We start from the raw sequence: 21,184 nt of genomic DNA, 5'->3' as shown, positions 1-21,184 counted from the left end.
TATCAAAAGTTCATCTCAATACTTTGATATATATCCTTTGTTGGCAATGACAGGTCAAACATTTTCTGTAAGTCTTCAAAAGGTTGTCACACACTGTTGCTGGTATTTTGGCTCATTCCTCCATGGAGATCTCCTCTAGAGCAGTGATGTTTTGAGGCTGTCGCTGGGCAACACGGACTTTCAACTCCCTCCAAAGGTTTTCTATGGGGTTGAGATCTGGAGACTGGCTAGGCCACTCCAGGACCTTGAAATGCTTCTTACGAAGCTACTCCTTTGTTCCCCGGGTGGTGTGTTTGGGATCATTGCCATGCTGAAAGACCCAGCCACATTTCATCTTCAATGCCCTTGCTGACGGGGAGGAGGTTTGCACTCAAAATCTCACGATACATGGCCCCATGCTTCACAGTAGGTATGGTGTTCTTTGGTTACAACTCAGCATTCTCTCTCCTCCAAACACGACGAGTTGTGTTTCTACCAAACAGTTCTACTTTGGTTTCATCTGACTTTATGACATTCTCCCGATCCTCTTCTGGATCATCCAAATGCTCTCTAGCAAACCTCAGACAGGGCCCGGGCATGTACTGGCTCAAGCAGGGGGAGACGTCTGGCACTGAAAGATCTGAGTCCCTGATGGTAGCCTTTGTTACGTTGGTCCCAGCTCTCCTCAGGTCATTTACTAGGTCCCCCTGTGTGGTTCTGGGATTTTTTTCTCACCGTTCTTGTGATCATTTTGACCCCACGGGGTGAGATCTTGCGTGGAGCCCCAGATCGAGGGAGATCATCAGTGATCTTGTACATCTTCCATTTTCTAATTATTGCTCCCACAGTTGATTTCTTCACACCATGCTGCTTGCCTATTGTAGATTCAGTCTTCCCAGCCTGGTGCAGGTCTACAATTTTGTTTCTGGTGTCCTTTGACAGCTCTTTGGTCTTCACCATAGTGGAGTTTGGAGTGTGACTGAGGTTGTGGACAGGTGTCTTTTTATATATTGTACAGGACACCAAGGTTGGGTCCTGGACGGGTGCTATGTGGCATCTATATTCGGGTTGTGGTCCCTTTAAGGGAATCCTGGTAGGCCTCAGGGGGTCACCCAAAAATGGGTGACAAATTCCGGGGATAGTTTTAGGAGACTGTGTACAAATTGCATGTCTTGGGTGAAGTCAGCCCAGACGCTGCAAGCAGCAGGCAAAGACATGGCGGAGGTCATCAGGGCTTTGGCACAAGCCACCGTGACCCAGCAGCAAGCTTCAGCAGACGCAAACCGTCGCCACGAGGAAGCGATGGCTCAGCAGCAGCAGCAGGCCCTGGCACAGGCCATAGCTGCACAACAGGAAAGCACACGGCTGCTAGCCGCCCAGTTTACTGCTCAGCGGGAGTCCACTCAAGCACAGGTGGCTGCCTTGCAGGAGGCAGTACAGCAGCTGGCTCAGGGACGTGAACAAGCGGCTGTAGCCGCTGGCAACCAGGTGTCTGAGGGCCAGCCATTTTTTACAAAAACTATGCCTAGCGATGATGTAGAGGCCTTTCTCACCACCTTTGAGAGGATATTATCTCCCCTTTTCTCACCGGTGACCCGCAAAAGGCCTATTTTGACCTCCCAACGGAACATATCGGTGACTATGAGCATCTGAAGGCAGAGATCCTGGCCCCGCCTAAGGGTGACCACAGCCGTCCAGGCTCAGAGGGTGCATCGCTGGCGGTACAAATCTGACCAACCACCCAGGTCACAAATGCATGAACTGGTACAGCTGGTTAAAAAATGGCTGCAGCCAGAAAAATTGTCAGGCCCACAGATGGTGGAACGAATAGTGATGGACTGGTACCTGCGGTCCCTGCCAGATGACCTACAGCGCTGGGTAAGCCATGGAGACCCTGCAACCGCTGACCAGCTGGTGGAGTTGGTTGAAAGGTACACCGTGGTGGAGGACCTGCTAAGCGTAGGGAACCCACACCAAGGGCAACTAGACCAGCCATAGCGCCTAGGAGAGAAGCCCTGCCAGACGTTGGGATCTGCAAAACCGCATTGTCTGCTACAGAACCTCGAAGGGTGGTTCCTGTCCCAAGAACAGGAGACCTACAGTGTTGGCAATGTCGGTCCTGGGGACATACCCGGGTGCAATGCCCACTTCAGGAGGAGCCTATGGACTGCGGGAGTGGTCGGAGAAGCTCCTTCTACGTGCAAAGAGTCTGCACCACTCACCTGGACCCAATTGCAGGACAGTTCGAGTGTGAAGTGTGGGTGAGCCACCTTCCTGCCAGGGAGCGCTACTGGACTCTGGTAGCATGGTAACACTGGTACATGCCAGGGTGATTGGGAGACTTGGCCCTGTAAGGAAAACCCTACGGGTAGTGTGCATCCATGGGGACACCAAGGAGTACCCTTTGGTTTCGGTGACTGTGTCCTATGGCCATACCTCAGTGACCCAAGAGGTTGGGGTAGTGAGGAGCCTAATACATGACATTATAGTGGGGTGGGACTATCCACTATTTTTCAAACTGTGGAGCCAGATACAGATGGGGCTGCCAGAAAAACTGGGGACACTGGGTCTGGAAGAGACAGTCTGAGGGACCTGGGCCTGAAATCCCCACAACACACTCCACTGATACGGAGATACCGGTTACTGATAATGATACTGCAGAGAATGTTAAGTTGAAGGATGTTTCTGTTTCAGATTGCAAACCCGAGTTAAACTCTGGAGGAGGGGGGGGGGGGGGAGGGGGAGTCTTCCTGTTACAGGTTATGCTGGGGGAGGATGACGAGGAGCTCTCCCCATTGCAGTTCCCGGTTGAGGAGGGTGAAGGGGAAACATCCCCAAGGCCAGTGCACCCAGACCTAGATGTACCTAGGGGTGCGTTTGGCACCGCCCAGTTGCGGGATCCTACCTTGGTCAATGCCCGAGAGCAGGTTTCTGTTGTGGATGGGGTCTCACAAATGCCAGGGGCAGACCAGAGGTTTCTGCATTTTGCGTTGAAGGGGGACTTGCTTTATCGAGTGGCTGAAAGCCATGGGGAAACTATAGAGCAGTTTCTGGTTCTCCAACCATATAGGCGGATGCTACTTGATCTAGCCCATAATGATGCACTGGGAGGACACTTGGGGGCAGAGAAAACAGAGGCCAGGATAACCGACCAGTTTTACTGGCCAGGGGTGAAGATTGAGGTTAAAAGATATTGTGCATCTTGTCCCGTTTGCCAGTTAACTGCCCCAGTGCCCCACTATAGAAGCCCTCTGGTACCCTTGCCAATTATTGAGGTTCCATTTGAGTGGATCGCTATGGATCTCGTGGGACCCCTAGTAAAATCGGCAAGGGGGCACCAGTATATATTAGTCATCCTAGACTACGCAACCAGGTACCCAGAAGCAGTTCCTTTGAGGAAAACTTCCTCTAAAGCCATTGCCCGGGAACTATTTCAAATGTTTTCACGAACTGGTTTTCCCAAAGAGATACTAACGGACCAGGGCACCCCTTTTATGTTAAAGGTGATGGCGGACTTGTGCAAACTGTTTCAAATTAAGCAGTTGCGGACATCCGTCTATCACCCGCAGACCGATGGCCTAGTTGAGAGGTTTAATAAAACTCTAAAGACCATGCTAAAGAGTCGTCCTGAAAGACGGGAAGGATTGGGATATGTTACTCCCTGCCCTTTTGTTTGCCATCCGGGAGGTTCCACAAGCGTCCACGGACTTCACACCATTTGAGCTAGTGTATGGGTGACGGCCCCGGGGGTTACTGGATCTGGTAAAGGAAACGTGGGAAAGTGAGTAATCGCCACACAAAACCATAGTGGAGCATATCTCTCAAATGCGAGAGAGGGTGGCTAAGGTGATGCCGCTGGTGAGGGAGCACATGCAGAAGGCTCAGGAAGCCCAAAGAAGGGTGTATAACCGATCTGCAAAAGTCAGTTTCAAGTAGGTGGCTATCCTAATACCCACAGTGGAGAGCAAGCTCTTGGCCAAGTGGCAAGGTCCGTTTGAGATAGTGAAAAAAGTGGGGAAGGTAAACTACAAGGTACACCAGCCAGGGAAAAGAAAACCATACCAGATCTATCACGTGAATTTGTTGAAAGCCTGGAGAGACAGAGACCAGGTATCCGCGGTGGTAGCGGTACAGTCAGGAGACCATGCAGGGATTAACCTGGTGCAGGTGGCTGGTACCTTAACTAGGCCCCAAACCCAGCAAGCAAAGGAGTTTCTTCAGAGAAATAGGGACACGTTTTTAGGGTTGCCGGGACTCACCAATGTCATCGAGCATGACATTGTAACTGAACCCAAGATAAAATTTTGGTTAAAGCCTTACCGTATTCCAGAAGCTCATAGAGTGGCAGTGTCTGAAGAGGTCAAAAGAATGCTCGAGCTTGATGTCATCGAGGAATCGCAGAGCGAGTGGTCGAGTCCAAACGTGTTGGTACCCAAACCCAACGGCACTCTTCGCTTCTGCAATGATTTTAGAAAACTGAATGAAATCTCCAAGATTGATGCTTATCCCATGCCATGGGTAGAAGAGCTAATTGAGATGTTGGGGCCTGCCAGGTATATTACCACGCTGGACCTCACGAAAGGGTACTGGCAGATTCCCCTGACCAAGGAGGTTGAGAGAAAACCCCGGAAGGCCACTTCCAGTACAAAAGAATGCCATTTGGTTTACACTCCGCCCCCGCTACATTCCAAAGGGCCATGGACAAAACTTTGCATCCACATCATCTGTACGCTTCTGTTTATTTGGATGACAGTCATCTTCAGCCCTAAATGGGAGTCCCATCTTCCCCGAGTTCAGGCAGTCGTAGACTCACTGAGAAGAGCAGGATTCACTATCAATCCAGAAAAATGTGCAGTTGGGGTGGAGGGAGCCAAGTACCTAGGGTACATTGTGGGTAGAGGGTTGATAAAGCCCCAAATGAGTAAAGTGAAAGCTATACAGGACTGGCCCCGTCCCCTAAGAAGCAGGTCAGAGCGTTTTTGGGCATAGTTGGCTACTACCAGAGGTTTATCCCCAACTTTGCCACCATTGACTGACCTGACCAAAGGCAGAAAGTCGGTGATGATAAAATGGAATGACTATGCCGAAAAAGCTTTTCAGACGCTTAAGACGGCATTGTGCCAGGATCCGGTGCTCGTTGCTCTGGACTTTACTAAGGATTTTGTAGTACAGACAGATGCTTCAAATGAAGGGTTAGGGGCAGTCCTGTCGAAGGTAATCAACGGGGAAGAGCACCCTGTAGTTTTTCTAAGTAGAAAGCTGACGGCAGCGGAGAAAAATTATGCAGTGGTGGAGCGGGAGTGTCTTGCCATTAAGTGGGCCTTGGACTCCTCGCGGTATTTCCTCCTAGGCAGAAGGTTTCACCTGGTATCCAACCACGCCCCACTGACCTGGATGAGGCAAAATAAGCACACTAATGCCAGGGTAACGAGGTGGTTCCTGTCTCTCCAGGAGTTCAATTTTGTGGTAGAGCACAGATTCGGGAGCCTACATCAGAATGCCGATGCCCTCTCCCGGGTCCACTGTATGGTGTCAAGGGGTGCCTCCAACACCTCCGCGTTGAGGCGGGGGGGGGGGGGGGGATATGTACAGGACGCCAAGGTTGGGTCCTGGATGGGTGCTATGTGGCACCTATATTCGGGTTGTGGTCCCTTTAAGGGAATCCTGGTAGGCCTCAGGGGGTCACCCAAAAATGGGTGACAAATTCCGGGGATAGTTTTAGGAGAGGACTGACTTGCCGTCCTCTCTATATTAAGAGAGATAGTTGGGACCCGGAATTTGGGGGGGCTCTGAAGTGACATTTGGGTGGGAAAGAGCCTCCCTCCCTGACCACAGGGATTCGGCACACCGGGAGTTAACGGCCTCCAAGAAGACAGCCCATAAGACAGGAAGTAGTAGAGAGGTGGTGTTGAGGAGGAGTAGGAGATTAACACCTGTCTGAGGAGCTGTCTTGCTGCTTTGGAGGCTGCAAAAGATCTCTGTAAGGACTCTAAAAACCAGACTACAGAACTGTAGGTGCTTTCTTTTCTTATTATTTGTGCTGAAGATAAGCGGACTTTAATTTACGTTTTTGTATGCTGAAGAAAAGCCTTATTTTTGATTTAATTATAAATAAAAGTATTTTGGTTTCACCTTATACCGGTTTATGCACTTGGCCCTGCAGAGCTAGTATCCCCAAACTTTACTATATATATACACACACACACACACACACACACACACACACACACACACACACACACACACACACACACACATATATATATATATACACACACATATATATATATATATATATATACACACAGTGCCTTGCGAAAGTATTTGGCCCCCTTGAACTTTTCAAACATTTCAGGCTTCAAACAAAGATATAACATTTTTATTTTTTGTGAAGAATCACCAACAAGTGGGACACAATTGTGAAGTGGAACGAAATCTATTGGATTTTTGAAACTTTTTTAACTAATAAAAAATGAAAAGTGGGGCGTGCAAAATTATTCGGCCCCCTTGTGTTAATACTTTGTAGAGCCACCTTTTGCTGCGATTACAGCTGCAAGTCGCTTGGGGTATGTCTCTTTCAGTTTTGCACATCGAGAGACTGAAATTCTTGCCCATTCTTCCTTGCAAAACAGCTCGAGCTCAGTGAGGTTGGATGGAGAGCGTTTGTGAACAGCAGTTTTCAGCTCTTTCCACAGATTCTCGATTGGATTCAGGTCTGGACTTTGACTGGGCCATTCTAACACCTGGATACCTTTATTTGTGAACCATTCCTTTGTAGATTTTGCTGTATGTTTGGGATCATTGTCTTGTTGGAAGATAAATCTCCGTCCCAGTTTCAGGTCTTTTGCAGACTCCAACAGGTTTTCATCCAGAATGGTCCTGTATTTGGCTGCATCCAGCTTCCCCTCAATTTTAACCATCTTCCCTGTCCCTGCTGAAGAAAAGCAGGCCCAAACCATGATGCTGCCACCACCATGTTTGACAGTGGGGATGGTGTGTTGAGGGTGATCAGCTGTGTTGCTTTTACGCCAAACATATCGTTTTGCATTGTGGGCAAAATGTTCGATTTTGGTTTCATCTGACCAGAGCACCTTCTTCCACATGTTTGGTGTGTCTCCCAGGTGGCTTGTGGCAAACTTTAGACGAGACTTTTTATGGATATCTTTGAGAAATGGCTTTCTTTTTGCCACTCTTCCATAAAGGCCAGATTTGTGCAGTGTACGACTGATTGTTGTCCTATGGACAGACTCTCCCACCTCAGCTGTAGTTCTCTGCAGTTCATCCAGAGTGATCATGGGCCTCTTGGCTGCATCTCTGATCAGTCTTCTCCTTGTCTGAGCTGAAAGTTTAGAGGGACGGCCAGGTTTTGGTAGATTTGCAGTGGTCTGATACTCCTTCCATTTCAAAATGATCGCTTGCACAGTGCTCCTTGGGATGTTTAAAGCTTGGGAAATCTTTTTGTATCCAAATCCGGCTTTAAACTTCTCCACAACAGTATTACGGACTTGCCTGGTGTGTTCCTTGGTCTTCATGATGCTCTCTGCGCTTTCAACAGAACCCTGAGACAGAGCAGGTGCATTTATACAGAGACTTGATTACACACAGGTGGATTCTATTTATCACCATCAGTCATTTAGGACAACATTGGATCATTCAGAGATCCTCGCTGAACTTCTGGAGTGAGTTTGCTGCACTAAAAGTAAAGGGGCCGAATAATTTTGCACGCACCACTTTTCAGTTTTTTATTTGCTAAAAAAGTTTAAAATATCCAATAGATTTCGTTCCACTTCACAATTGTGTCCCACTTGTTGGTGATTCTTCACAAAAAATTAACATTTTATATCTTTATGTTTAAAGCCAGAAATGTGGCAAAAGGTTGAAAAGTTCAAGGGGGCCGAATACTTTCGCAAGGCACTGTATATGCATACATACACTGACTTTTTCACCCTGAAATTAGGGTGCAAATAGCGTGTGCTTATTATACGCCGATACTGCAATTTGGGCTGCCTAGGAGGGAATGGAGAGGGGATGGGATGGGACAAGAGCCAATAGATTACATACAGCAAGAGTCTCCTGTTTACTCAGCGGCCTCTCCAATAGGAAGTCCCGTCTCCTGGGCCAGCATTGGACCAGTGTTCTGTCCATCATAGAACTTTGTATTAAAGAGGCTGCCGAGTAAAACAGGAGATTTGCGCTGTATGTATTCTGACGGCGCTTGTCCCCATCCCTGTCCCCTTAAAGATGGGCACTGATCAGGCTGCATTCATAACAAAGGTGAGGCTGCGTATGGGCACTGATCAAGCTGCAATGATGGGTACTGATCAGGCTGCATTGATGGGCAATTGTGAGGCTGCAGATGGCATTGATCAGGCTACAGATGGGCAATGGTGAGGCTGCATTGATGGGCACTGACCCTTTTTTTCTCTCTAAAACTTCCCTCCTAAAATGAAGGTGCGCGTTATATGCCGATAAATATGGTACTTATTTTTCACCATAATTTGCAAATAAATTCTTTCAAAAATCAGACAATGGATTTGTTTCCACATTTTGTCTCTCATAGTTGAGGTATACCTATGATGACAATTACAGGCCTCTCTCATCTTTTTAAGTGGGAGAACTTGCACAATTGGTGGTTGACTAAATACTTTTTTGCCCCACTGTATATTTTTTTTAAAGTGCCCCCATCCCTTACAGCAGAACAATGGCCAACTTTGGAGTCCCCTATCACCTCTACAGAGGTAGAAGTCACAGTTCAGTCCTTACCTAGAGCTCTAGACCAGGCGGTTACACAAAGTCCTACTACACCACATATCTGCTGCTATTACTGACCCCAATGTGCAGATACTTCAATTTGATTGCAACAGGTAGCCTAATCCCTCCTGAAGCTTTGTAGGCCCACATCACGATTTTTCCAAAGGAGGGCAAGGATCATATTCTAGCCCCAAATTATCGCCCTATTTCTTTGTTGAATGCAGATCTCAAAATGTTTGTAAAGATTCTTGCAAATCTTTGTAAATCTTTGCAAATCAAGTATCTTCTTCCATCAGTGATACACCTGGATCACACAGGTTTAGAGGCTAGGGAAAGCTATCTTTTTTATTTTATTTTTTAAACCAGAAAAGGAGATTTTGTGTCACAAGGTCAGTTGTACAAAAAGAATAGCACAGAAAAAAATATCAGCATATAGAGTAGAAACAGTATATTATACATAAGATAGTTCAGGGTGTCTAAAGCCAAGATATGCCATTTCCAGTCACAGCTGAGAATACTTTCAACAAACATACCCCTTCCCAGATTTTATCACTATACATGCCAAAGATGAGCAGACAATTGATTAGTGGACAAAATCATAATAAAATAACTAAAGGTAATATAGATGAACTAGCTACCTTCCAACAGGGAATTAAACAAACTGGAAATTCTACCGTTACAAAGACCCAAGGGATTACAATGGTTATCTCCATTAGCTGGCCAGTGAAAAAGGAGACACTTAGAATGATCTTTAATTCCGTGATCAAGCCCAAAGACTTGTCATGCTATGGTGAGAATAAATAGCAATGGTTTCAAAGAAACTAAGAGATTACATTTGAAGAAGTCAACTGAGGACTAGTTGGGAGGGTGCTAAGCCTGGTGTGTCTAACCAAGGTTGCCATATTTTATAAAATTTATTAGCAGTGTTTCTATGTTGATATGTTAGATTTTCTTTAATAAGAATAGTATTTACCTGCTCAATCCACTGTTTCATCATTGGGATATGTGGCGATAGCTATAAACAAGCTATCTTCTTGTGGGCAATATACAGTAATCTCAATACTGCCACATTAATTGGAGGGGTAAAAAATTCCTCAACCGTGTCTAGTAAGCAACAGTGGTTTGATAAACAGACCATATAATATTGGTTACAGCTTTCCAATACCTGAAGAGTTTGGGGCAGCACCACAACAGATGTATGAGGTCCCAGTTTGCCCCCTTATATTTTGGCACAAAGGTGACTCCCTCCTGCCTCATCTGTGAAACATCACCGGAGAACGTCAAGTTCTATGCAAGAATCATCAACCTGTTCACAGTCCCCTGAGGGGGATTCATCTTATCCTTCCCATAGTTCCTCTGTTTTGGGGATCCTGGGTGGTAGAAGGGGACCTAATGAGTTTTCTTCCACTCTGTGAAGATGTGTTTAAAGCAACTAATCTTTCCTCTAAGCCACTTATAGCTGAGGAGAAAACCTGCTCAGTTATATAGACAGGGGCTGAAGTGTCGAAAGCAATTGCAGTCCCTGATGGCTCACTCTGACCAGCCTCCTTAGTACGGGATGGTGTTCCAGAGGGAGGGTCCTTAGGACCCGAGGGCGACCCCTTTATGTTCTTGGTCTTTGCGGCATTTGAACCACCTCCTCTGGTCATAGTGCCAAGCACAACGCAGAGGTACCACCAAAAAAAATGCACCCACTGCTGAGCAACAGTCCAGCAACTGCTGCTGCTATTAAGCTCAGCCTGATGCTTAAAGTAAATGTGCCTGGGAAATGCCTGTGTCACCAACTCACATGCCCCTATCCGCTGTGTCCCTCCAAGCTGTATTCACCTGAAAAAGGTGCATTTTTATAGCTATACAGCCCGCGTTGTTGATGCTCAATTTGTGCCAATGCCACCACCCCCTCCTTCCATCCACCGCCCCCCCCCCCCATCTATTTTAAAACAGAGCGATTTCCCACGTGAGGCAGGCTCGGATCCTGCCCGACCACATGGAGGAGGAGAGGAAGAAGCTGCCAAAGGAGGAGCGCTGTAATGGCGAGGGGAGTGGCACATCATCTAGCACTATTGCTCCCTCTGCCTGGAGGAAGCTATCCATGTGGGGGGACATTCCTGGAGAAGACAACCCTCCTTTCCCACGATTTTACCTGGAGCTTTGGGCCGGAGAAGCATGCTGCCTGAGACACAGAGGTGAGACTGACCAGCATGGAACAGGTACGCGCTCTTGACAGCAAACATTTACTTTAAAGGAGAAAGCCCATAAGAATTAGAAAAAATTCCCCCCTTACCTTATCCAGCTGCAGGGTTCTGTGGCAACAGACCCAATCTTAACCTCTCATGGTGGGCTCCATTTAGAAAACACCTAAGACACTGGCGAAAAAACTGAGGCACTTCCTGTAAGGGGAGGGGTTATATGGGGAATTAAACTTCCTGTTTAGAGTGTGCCAGTGTCCATCACCTAAGGGTGCCTATATAACCCAGACAGTAATTACTGCGGCTCTGTGTCCCCTGATGTACGATAAAGAAACATTATTTTTAAATAAGTTAGTTTATTTGTGGGGCAATGTGGGATTGCAGAGAGTTGCAAGGGATGTACCATTTATTTCTAGTGCAGTTACCTCTAGTGGGAGGAAACATTTTCCATCCAATAGTATGTAATAGCAGACTAAATTATACAGTTTTAGATTAAGCATATTCATGGTCTTTTACCTTGCCATATAAAGTGTTGGTTTAATAATTTAATGTCTGGGTAAAAAAAAAAAAAACTTACCATTTTCAATAAATGGATTCTCCAAAATAGCGAGGGAAGAGAGTCCTAGAGACTCAATTACCTACTTATCTTAGTTACCAATGGGTTATAATTGAGGGTATATAGAGAACATATCTTTAGGCCCAGATATGTATTATGTCTTTTGGCAAGAGAAAAGGGTGTGGACCTATGACATTTTTCTTTTTTTTTTAGTTTTATGAAGCGGATAGGGGATAATTTTACTTCTAGGCGTATTAAATGTGTAGTCCTGTGACTACAAAAATAAAAATGAAAAATAGTAACCAAGAGGAATTTGACTAACCTGGAGTCTAACTAGCCAAGCTGGATGTGATTTTACATGCGTGTATATCACATTAAGGTGGGGGCACTGAGCGCACGGTGATGATTGGCAAGAAGTGGTTTAGAATATTTATTTGATGTGAAATTCACAATTACATAATTTTGATGAACTGTCAATATTTTGAACTGATTTAGTTATATTTGGCAACATGTGATATATGAATAATATTTACTTGTGGACTATGAGGGAACTTTTCAGAATGCTTTGACACATTTAAGTGTGAGGATTGGTAGCACAGTACATATTTTAGGAAAGGGTTAACAACAAAGCAAAACAAAAATCAGATTTTTTTTTTCAATGTCCTGTGTGCATGAGGCCTACGACTAACACTGCTAGGCTTGGTTATTTGACAAGCAAAACAATCAGACAAGATTGGGATCAACAAAACAGATGTTTATTTTCAACATTTATGTGAAACACATTTGACTGTCTTCGCATTTTAAATCGGCTTACAGCAATGTAGGCATAGTGAGCTGACCACTATTTTGATGCATATAAAACAGAGAGAAAACAATTACAGAACATTATCAAGTCTGTTAGATCACACAAAGACATATTGTAAAACAAATGCTTATTGGTTCACAAGAAAAAGAGAAAATGTACAGAAAATTAAAGTGGTTCTAAAGCCTTTTTTTTTTTTTACCTTAATGTATTCCCAGTATTCTCTCTCCCCCCCCCCCCTTTCTAAACACTTATGGGCAGGGCTGAGTAGTGCTGTCAATGGAAGAGGCTTCCTATGGTGGAAGACCGAAAAGGGGAGGGAGGAGACAGGAACGCTGGCAGGGGACCCTAGCAAGGGAGGATTGGCCACAAAGCAGGCAAGTACACCATTTTGTTATTTTAAGAAAAAAAAAAAAAAAAAAGATTGAGCATTCACAATGACAAATTTTTAAAAGAGAAAAAAAATATTAAATTGAACTGTTTAATGCAAAAAAACTAAACATATCAGTAATGGCTAAAGTACTTTAAGAAAGTTGCATTTTTGGAAAAAAAAATGCTTGTTGCCTAGCTAATACGCTAATTCAAAGGCTTTGATTGGGAGTTCTGACTTTTTTCTGGCTTCACTGATTACAAACATGCTCCAAGTTGGGGACTGAATGTATAGCTAAACGCAAGATTCCCAACGCACACATTCAAGAAAACCAGCTGTTCAGTGACGCTGGGTGCTGTAATGACCATAGGCTGGAAACCGTAAATAATCAAAGTGAAGAAATGTCATCAACACACCAAGGATGCCTCGAAATGGCCCAAAGCTTTATTCTGTGGTCACATGACAAATATACAGCAACATTTTAGAGTCATGCAGGGCCCCTTCGTCAGACAATGATGAAGGGGCCCTGCTTGGCTCCGAAACATTGCTTCATATTTATCATGTGCCCACGGAATAAAGCTTTGGACCATTTTGAGGCATCCTTGGTGATGACATTTCTTCACTTTGAATGTATAGCCAGATACTTAAAGGCAGCTAGCCTTTTCAGGTTTTGTTTTAAACAACCAAAGTATAAGAGGCCATTATCCCTAGTTGTTTTTGCACGTGCAAGGACAGATGCAACTGCCTCAGAACAGGAGGCAACAACGGCAGAATCTATTTTTCTGCCTCGACAACCTTCATTCATATGTAGATAGCATGTAACTTGTCAGTTATTATATTAAGGCCTCATGCACAACAGACGTTTATTAGCGTAAATGTTCTGAAGCTTTCTGCACCTGAGTTGTTGCAAATGCTGCATACAGCCACCAATATAAGTGAACTGTTATACATGGCTGTACTTGTGTGAATACTGATAGCTTCTGCACTGGTGTTTTCCTGCACATGGACATACATACAGTATATTTCCCAATACTATTTACTTTAGCATTTGAAAAAATGTCATACACACATGCATGGGTAGATGAAAATGTAAAAGCGAACACCATTCATACAAACACGGCTGCATAAAGCCGTTTACTTGTATTGCTGGCTGTACGCAGTTCCTGAGGCTCCCTGTTTGCTGGAAAGAGCCATGCATTTTATACTTAAGCTTGTTTAGGCTGACGTCCATATACATGAGGTCTAAAAACAGAAGAACCAATGTATACATTAGATAATGTGCTTGTTAAGAGCCGGTTCACACAGCGGGCGATGCGAGGCGACACGACTCGCCTCGCAAGTCGCCCCCGTTCTGTACAATGGAACCGTTCTGAGAGGAGCGACTCGAGTCGCTCCGACTCAGAAAAAAGGTTCCTGTACTACTTTTGGGCGACCTCGGGGCGACTTGCATTGACTTCTATACAGAAGTCATCTGCAAGTTGCCGCTGAGGTCGCGGCGAGGCAAGTCGGAGTCGCCTCGCCTCGCCTCGCCTGCAGTGTGAACCGTCCCTTACACTATTAAATAAACAAATCTGCTAATGACTAAACACAATCTAAAAAGTTCAAGTAGCATGAATCATTTTTAAAGTATTACAAATGAAATGATTCAGAAAATATTCATTACAAGCCCACAAAAGTCAAGTTTGTATAACATGTTACACAACACAAGGGATTTAAAAAAATGTTTGAAAAGTAAACTGGAAAATTTGTATACAGAGTGTATGATTACACTGTAAAGGATCCAATTATATCTGGCTTTTCTATCCAAATTCCGTACCCATGCGCTTTCAAATAGGATTTCAGTAAGGTTTTGGCCTCTTGGTATGGTAAAGCACGTCTCTAAAAAGACAGAAAAATAATCACATTTGGTTATCTGCAAATTGTATAATTTTATTCAGAACGTACCAGTCTCTACCATTTACAGAGCTGTTCGGAGGGTCCTAAAATGAGGGTTTTTGGCTTACCTGCAAAATACTTTCCTTGGAGTACATCATCACAGGAACACAGGGTTTTTTCAAATCACTAAAAAGTTGAGTTATACTGTCACCTACAGATGACTGAACACTGGCCAAAAAAGGCAGGTTTTGTAGTAATGAGAAACAACAGAAAGAGAGGCAGAATCCCTGTGCCCAAGAAAAGGATTTTGCAGGTCTACCAAAAATGTATTAATCATACATTACAGGGCTTTGTAGAGCCACCTTTTGCTGCGATTACAGCTGCAAGTCGCTTGGGGTATGTCTCTTTCAGTTTTGCACATCGAGAGACTGAAATTCTTGCCCATTCTTCCTTGCAAAACAGCTCGAGCTCAGTGAGGTTGGATGGAGAGCGTTTGTGAACAGCAGTTTTCAGCTCTTTCCACAGATTCTCGATTGGATTCAGGTTTGGACTTTGACTGGGCCATTCTAACACCTGGATACCTTTATTTGTGAACCATTCCTTTGTAGATTTTTGTGGTTTCTTCACATCAAGAATTACTAGGAAGCACTGAAACTGATGGGTTGGCAATACAGCAACAAGACCAAAACTCAAAAACAAAGCAGGGTAAACCCCCACTACGGAGCTGGAAGCAGGAACTTCTGACCAAAACTGGCATCTGCAGTAACTAGAACGTTGACATGGTAAAACTTTCTAAATGTGTGAAAAGAGGTTAAGATGGCACCCTCACCAAACTGAATTGCTGAAGATTGATGCTGAATTGCCCAGGAAACACTGACACTCCTGGTAAAATGAGCTGTGGCTGGAAAAGGAGAAGCCTTGTCCTTAATGGCATAGGCCTGAGAAATGAGTTTACAAATCAAACAACAAAGAGTGGATCAAAAATCAGCCTGTGTGTTTGGAGGACCCACAGACAAAACAAGCAGGAAATTAGACCTTATCTCGGTGAAGAACCAGAAAAGGGGAGTACAGGCATTCCGAGAACCTATGAGCCAAAGTAATGGTCACCTGATGGATCACCATTCGGGTAAGAAGCATCAAAGGGATATCATGAAGATCAAACTGAGAATTCTATAACACAGAGAATACCAAACTAAAGTCCCACTCAGACAATGGAAACCAAAGAGGCAGGACAATGCAATTGTCTAATTTCACAAATACTTTTACCAAAGAATGAGATGCATCTGAATCCAAAGCCCAGGTTTGCTCTGGATTAGTGGATCTTTTTTGGATTCTGGAAAATCACTTCTTATAATAACTGGTCGGCTCAAGGAATGAGATCAATGAAGGAGAAGACTTTGGTAATCGACATCTTGCCTTCATAGTGCTCAAGGCCCTAGGCAACTTCAGATCAGACTGGAGAATGGCCAAATTGCTCCCCATGCACTTGTGGTTGGGGATGAAACTTTCAAGCCTCACACCAGGTGAAATAAGCCATCCATCTTTGATGGTACACCTTTCTTGAGGTTAGCTTCCTTGCACAGAGCAGGGTAAGAATGATGGGAGTCAGAAAAATTGCCGTCCCTCAGGACTTGGACTTCAGTTTCATTCAGCAAAATGCTTGCTTATAGCAAGTGAGTTAAAAAAAATAAAATTTAAAAAACAAAAAAAAAGTAAGAAAATGTAATAAGAATAAATAACTTTTTTTGTACTGCTTGCACTGGTGACAGTAAGGGGGGGGGGGAGGGAAACAAAACAAAACAAAAAATTTTTTTTTTCCAAAAAATGACAGCTTCCAGCTTCTTACTAAATACCTTGGACAGTCTACTTTCAAAAAGGAGTAATTTGGGGGGTATTTGTACTGTCCTGCCGTTTTGGAGCCTCAAGAAATTAGATAAGCCATCAGTACTGATCAATTTGCAGATATATACCATAGTTTGTGGACTCTAACTTTCCTACACACAAAATAATATACACGGATTTGGGTTATTTTCACCAAAGAAATGTAGCAGAATATATGTTGGGCTAAATTTATGAAGAACAATTATTTATTTGCAAAATGTTATAACAAACAAAAACATTTTTGTCTTTTTTTCTTTATTTAGCAAAAAAAAAAAAAAAAAAAAAAACCCAGACATTAAATGCTACCAAAAGAAAGCTCTAGTTGTGTGAAAAAAATTATATAAATGTATTTTGGGTACAGTGTGACTGTGTCCTCATAGCATCTTCATGGCCAGGCTGAAGCAATAAGAATCCCCAACACACCATCTGTCTTTATCCTGTGCAGTGGGTGCGGTAGAAGCTCAAGTGGAAGGAACTCGGATGAGAGCACCAATTCCTAGGAGTCACCAGAAAATCCACTGCAAAAGCCCAAGGATCCCTTTACCAGGAGACAAATCTGCCCAGCTGGGCGTTAAACCTGGTTGCCAGCAGATCCACATCTGGAGTCACGCAATGCTGACAACACACTTTGAACACCTCTGGGAAAAGGGTCCACTCACGTGAAATCAGTTGTGGATGACAAGGAAGTCTGCCTGTCAATTTTCCACACCTGGAATGCAAATGGCGGAGAAAGCTGGAATATGCCGTTCTACCCAGGACATGATCAAGTTTACCTCTTCTTGAGCAGTGAGGCTTCTGGTATTCCCCTGGTAATTGATATATGCCACTGCACTCAAACAGGGTAACCTTGAAGGCAAAATGACCAATGTTGGAAAGACAGATGAAAGAGATGAATTGCCCACAATTACATAATGTTAATTGGTGAAGTCTGCACCTCCACTGACCACATTCCTTAAACGGACTGGTTCTCCAGTACACCTGCAGCCTGACAGCAGAACCATCCAAATTATTGGAAAAGAGTTCCACTACTCCAGAGCTGATCTTGTCTTTAAATTCAGATGCAAAATATTGAGCTGCCATTTCCTGTGGAATATGGAATGGCAACAAAAATTAAAAATCATGATCTCCTGCAGCTTCACGCAGAAATGGGTTGAAGAGTTTTTCCAGAGACCTCCACCCAAGATCAGAGGTGAAGGCACTTTTCCAGTTGAAGGAACATCTTGGATTGAGCCATGTTCTGGACTAGGCCCACATATCCTAGATGTTGTGATATGACCAAGGTTGATTTTTGGAGGTTCAGTACCCAAACCAAATCACATTAGGACTCGCACCGTATGGCATATTTTTGACATCAAGGTCTGAACTGATGGCTCTCAAAGGAGCGGGCTGTCTAGGTATTCCACAATAGGGATAACTCAGGTCCTCATGAAACCCAGAACAAACACATTAAACTCACTGGGAGCAGTGGAGAAGCTGGATAGCAATGCCACCAACTGGCAGTAGCAATCCTCCACAGCAAACATTAGAAACCATTGTTGAGGCTGAAAGATCGGGATGCACAGGAAGCCATCCTAATATTCACTAAAGTCAGGAAGTCTCTATGTTGAAGTGAAGCAATCACCAACTGGGTAGACTCCATCCAATATATCAGGTGTCTCAGTTCAGGCTTTGGAATCATAAAGGGCTTTGAAGTTGTGAACAGGCACAATAATGCACTGAGACAGCAAGTTTTTTTTATTTTTAGGGTTACAAAGAACACCACCCTTTTTTGAGGCTCCAAATAGCATACAGCATGGGGGAAGGGAAACATTCGAGTTCCAGTTCTTGACACCACTCTGTGGACCAATCTGTCTAGAGTCCTCACAGTTGCAAAGGCCAATAAACTTCCCTTCACCTGGGAGAGTGGGGAATCCCATTCACTGGGAAGAGGTCTTCAGATACCAATACTTCTCGGGGAACTTGGTAGTAGGCTACTTAATGAACCCGAGGTCTGTGGCACATAAAAGGACTGCTTCTTGGCATTAAAAGATCAACTCAGTGTTTGCACTGCATTTTGCCTTCTACAGAAGAGTGCTGTTACCCACAGTTATTTTCTAGATAAAAGAATCCAAGAATGGCCCAAACAGACTTAATTTACTTCAAGAGATGCAGCAGACCAGCATTTTAGCCACAGGATCCTCCCCTCATAGAATGTCCAGTTCAAAAATTGCCTAAAAGATTCCTCCAAGAAACATTCGCTGAGAAACTCTCGGAAACTCCAGCCAGTACTGTTCAATGCCAGAATCAAATTGCCAGTAGTGGAGCATATATTTTGCTCACACATTAACCGCTTGGCAGACTCCCAGTGCAGCCACTAATGGTTGCAGAGCTGCACCTACCAAAGAAAATGGACAGAAGAGTAACTCCTTTGAGAAAGTAAATATTCCCCTCTGGGTGATCTATGTATGTTGCAGGGATTTTAACAAGTCGGAGGAAAAAGCTTTTGTTTGTATCAATGGGGAAAGTGAATCTAATGGGGGTCATTTTATAATTATCAACCTGCTTCTACCCCTGTAGTGTTTTAATGAGGAAAATGGCAGGATCTGCATAACTTTAGACATGATTTCCCTTTGGGAGTATCTCACCAAAAATGCTATTTTTGTTGAAGTGGATGTCCTTTAAAAATGGCCTGAGATCTTATCTGTAGTGTCCAAGACCGGAAAGCTGTCCACTGGTACCATCAAGGTCTTGTTTAGGTAGGGAATAGCAGAGTGTACGGCTGGAGAAAGCTACTTTTTGGAGAACTCTTTCTCCATGGGGTACAACTGAGAAAACGGCTTAGGAGAGGAAAGCACCCTCTCCAGATGAGCCCAATTGGCATACATCACTTCCTGCAAATAAGAATAACAGGAAAAGAAATGGGGATTTTCAGGGCCCCCCACGACCTAAACCTAGAGAGAAGATTGCAGAAGCAGTAGCCTAAAGCCGACCATTCACTATTCAGCAGGCACCAGCTGAATTTCAATTAGGGTTTAGCTACTCCACTCGACAGAATTCGATCTATTCCCACAGTGAGCCACTGGAAAATTTTCCTTGATCAGTGGCTGTAGCAGCTGACCAGAGAAAAGCATCCTGACAGCTTCAGATGCTGTTGTAAGAATACAATTTCCAGACAGGAGGCATTCCCTCATCCAAACTAAGTGTATGGCCAGCATCCACCAAAAAAACAAAACAACTGAGGTCCTCTGCACCTCAGAAAGGCCAGGACCCTGAGCCTCTTCCTGAGAAGACTCTCCCAAAGAGTACTACCCATCCTTACAGGCTTCCTCCTCTTTCACATCCATGACACCTTTTCCTCCCACAAAAAGATCACCAACATTTGTATCCCAGGCTTTCAAACCCGTTGAGAATACCTGAAAGTTGGTAGTGCAAACCACAAATGGCTGTGGAAAATGTCCCCCTTGACACAAAAGGAACTGGTGGAACATGCCCTTTAAGCAGTGGAAAGAACAGCTGGGGATCAAGAACTGATGTGACCCTTAGGCACACATTTAAAAGATTTAACTATGTAGGAGCCTTCACCATCTGATTAAAAGGTTTTGCGACCCCCCCCATACTTTACCTAAACTCCCCTATGGCTTGCCAAGGGTTAGAGGGTCTTATCCCAGGAACAGGTAGAAACTGCCACCCAGCTAAGAGGAATGCCTTCTTGCAGCAAGATTCTTAGTGACCCACAATTATTGACTGCCCCAAATACTTGTAGGCATTGTACCTAAGAAGAGAAGACCCACTGCCCGTGTCAGTAAGCCTAAGGGATGTCCAGGAGCATGCTTTAGGCACCAGGGGAATCCAAAATGGTTGCTGTGCATGCACTGATGAATTGCACACGCAACATGCCACCAGACCAACATATCTTCCCCCCAGCAAAGGCTGCACTAACAGATTTGCCTCTCCACACGATACAAACCACCCAAGGGGCCCCTGCATTAAAAGGGAACGCAGTCTAAGGAGTACAGCCAAGGGACTTCCACTCTGGGAGGCACTCACCAAATTTCAAATCACCCCCTGAGGAAGATACGAATTAACCACTTGTATCGACACGCGTTGGGGAAGGGGACAGGACAGAACGCTAGTTAGTGCATCCACTAAGGACGATCAGCATACCACCCCGATATCAGCCGCTACAGCTCGGTTTTATGCTATTTTAGAGTGGCGCCATGCAAACGCGAGTACCCTGTAAGGGATCTTTACTGTGTTCATAATAAAAGTTAACATACTACACTATGAAGTCCTCCTTTTTACATTGATATTACTGAGGCACACAAGGGGACATCATTATCATATTGAAGCACAGAGTGAGGCTACCACAGGAATCCGGATTTACCACTGAACTACATTTACAGGTTCCAATGCGTGCATTGACCAAGCCTAATCAGCAAGGTCACACGCTCTAAGGTGAGCGGCCATTACCTGGGGGGGGGGGGGGGGGGGGGACACTTGAGTGCACACGCAGCACCTTATCATTGGATTGATATCACAGAAACCACACACACACACACACACACACACACACACACACACACACACACACACACATATATGTTTGGTTCACCATTATATTGTTTTTAGGATTTTATGGATTGCTTTTTTTCTCATCATATGGACGTTTTATCATATCCCGCACGAAAGCACTTTATTTGGAATATTGTTTTGTAACTTAGCAAATTACTTTATTGCTGTTGACATATAGCACATCTTTACATTTCACTATTTGGATTTTAGGTTTGAAAGCGCAGTGTACT

General features: G+C 44.5%; 1 protein-coding gene across 1 annotated transcript in view; it reads right to left on the bottom strand.

The window, feature by feature from the left end:
• Positions 1 to 13,235: 13,235 nt before the first annotated feature.
• Positions 13,236 to 21,184, bottom strand: part of ADAD1 (adenosine deaminase domain containing 1) — a 265,111-nt gene continuing 257,162 nt past the window's right edge. The window contains exon 12 of the mRNA XM_077476863.1: positions 13,236 to 14,525. Coding sequence (XP_077332989.1) covers positions 14,412 to 14,525 — 114 coding nt within the window. The 3' untranslated portion in view covers positions 13,236 to 14,411. The remainder of the gene's footprint in view (positions 14,526 to 21,184) is intronic.

This window comes from Lithobates pipiens, unplaced genomic scaffold (genome assembly GCF_037356315.1).
Source record: "Lithobates pipiens isolate NorthernLeopardFrog02 unplaced genomic scaffold, aLitPip1_a1.2 Scaffold_13, whole genome shotgun sequence".
Taxonomy (NCBI): domain Eukaryota; kingdom Metazoa; phylum Chordata; class Amphibia; order Anura; family Ranidae; genus Lithobates; species Lithobates pipiens.
Note: the sequence above shows the minus strand (reverse complement) of the source record. Positions and strands in the feature narration are given on the sequence as shown.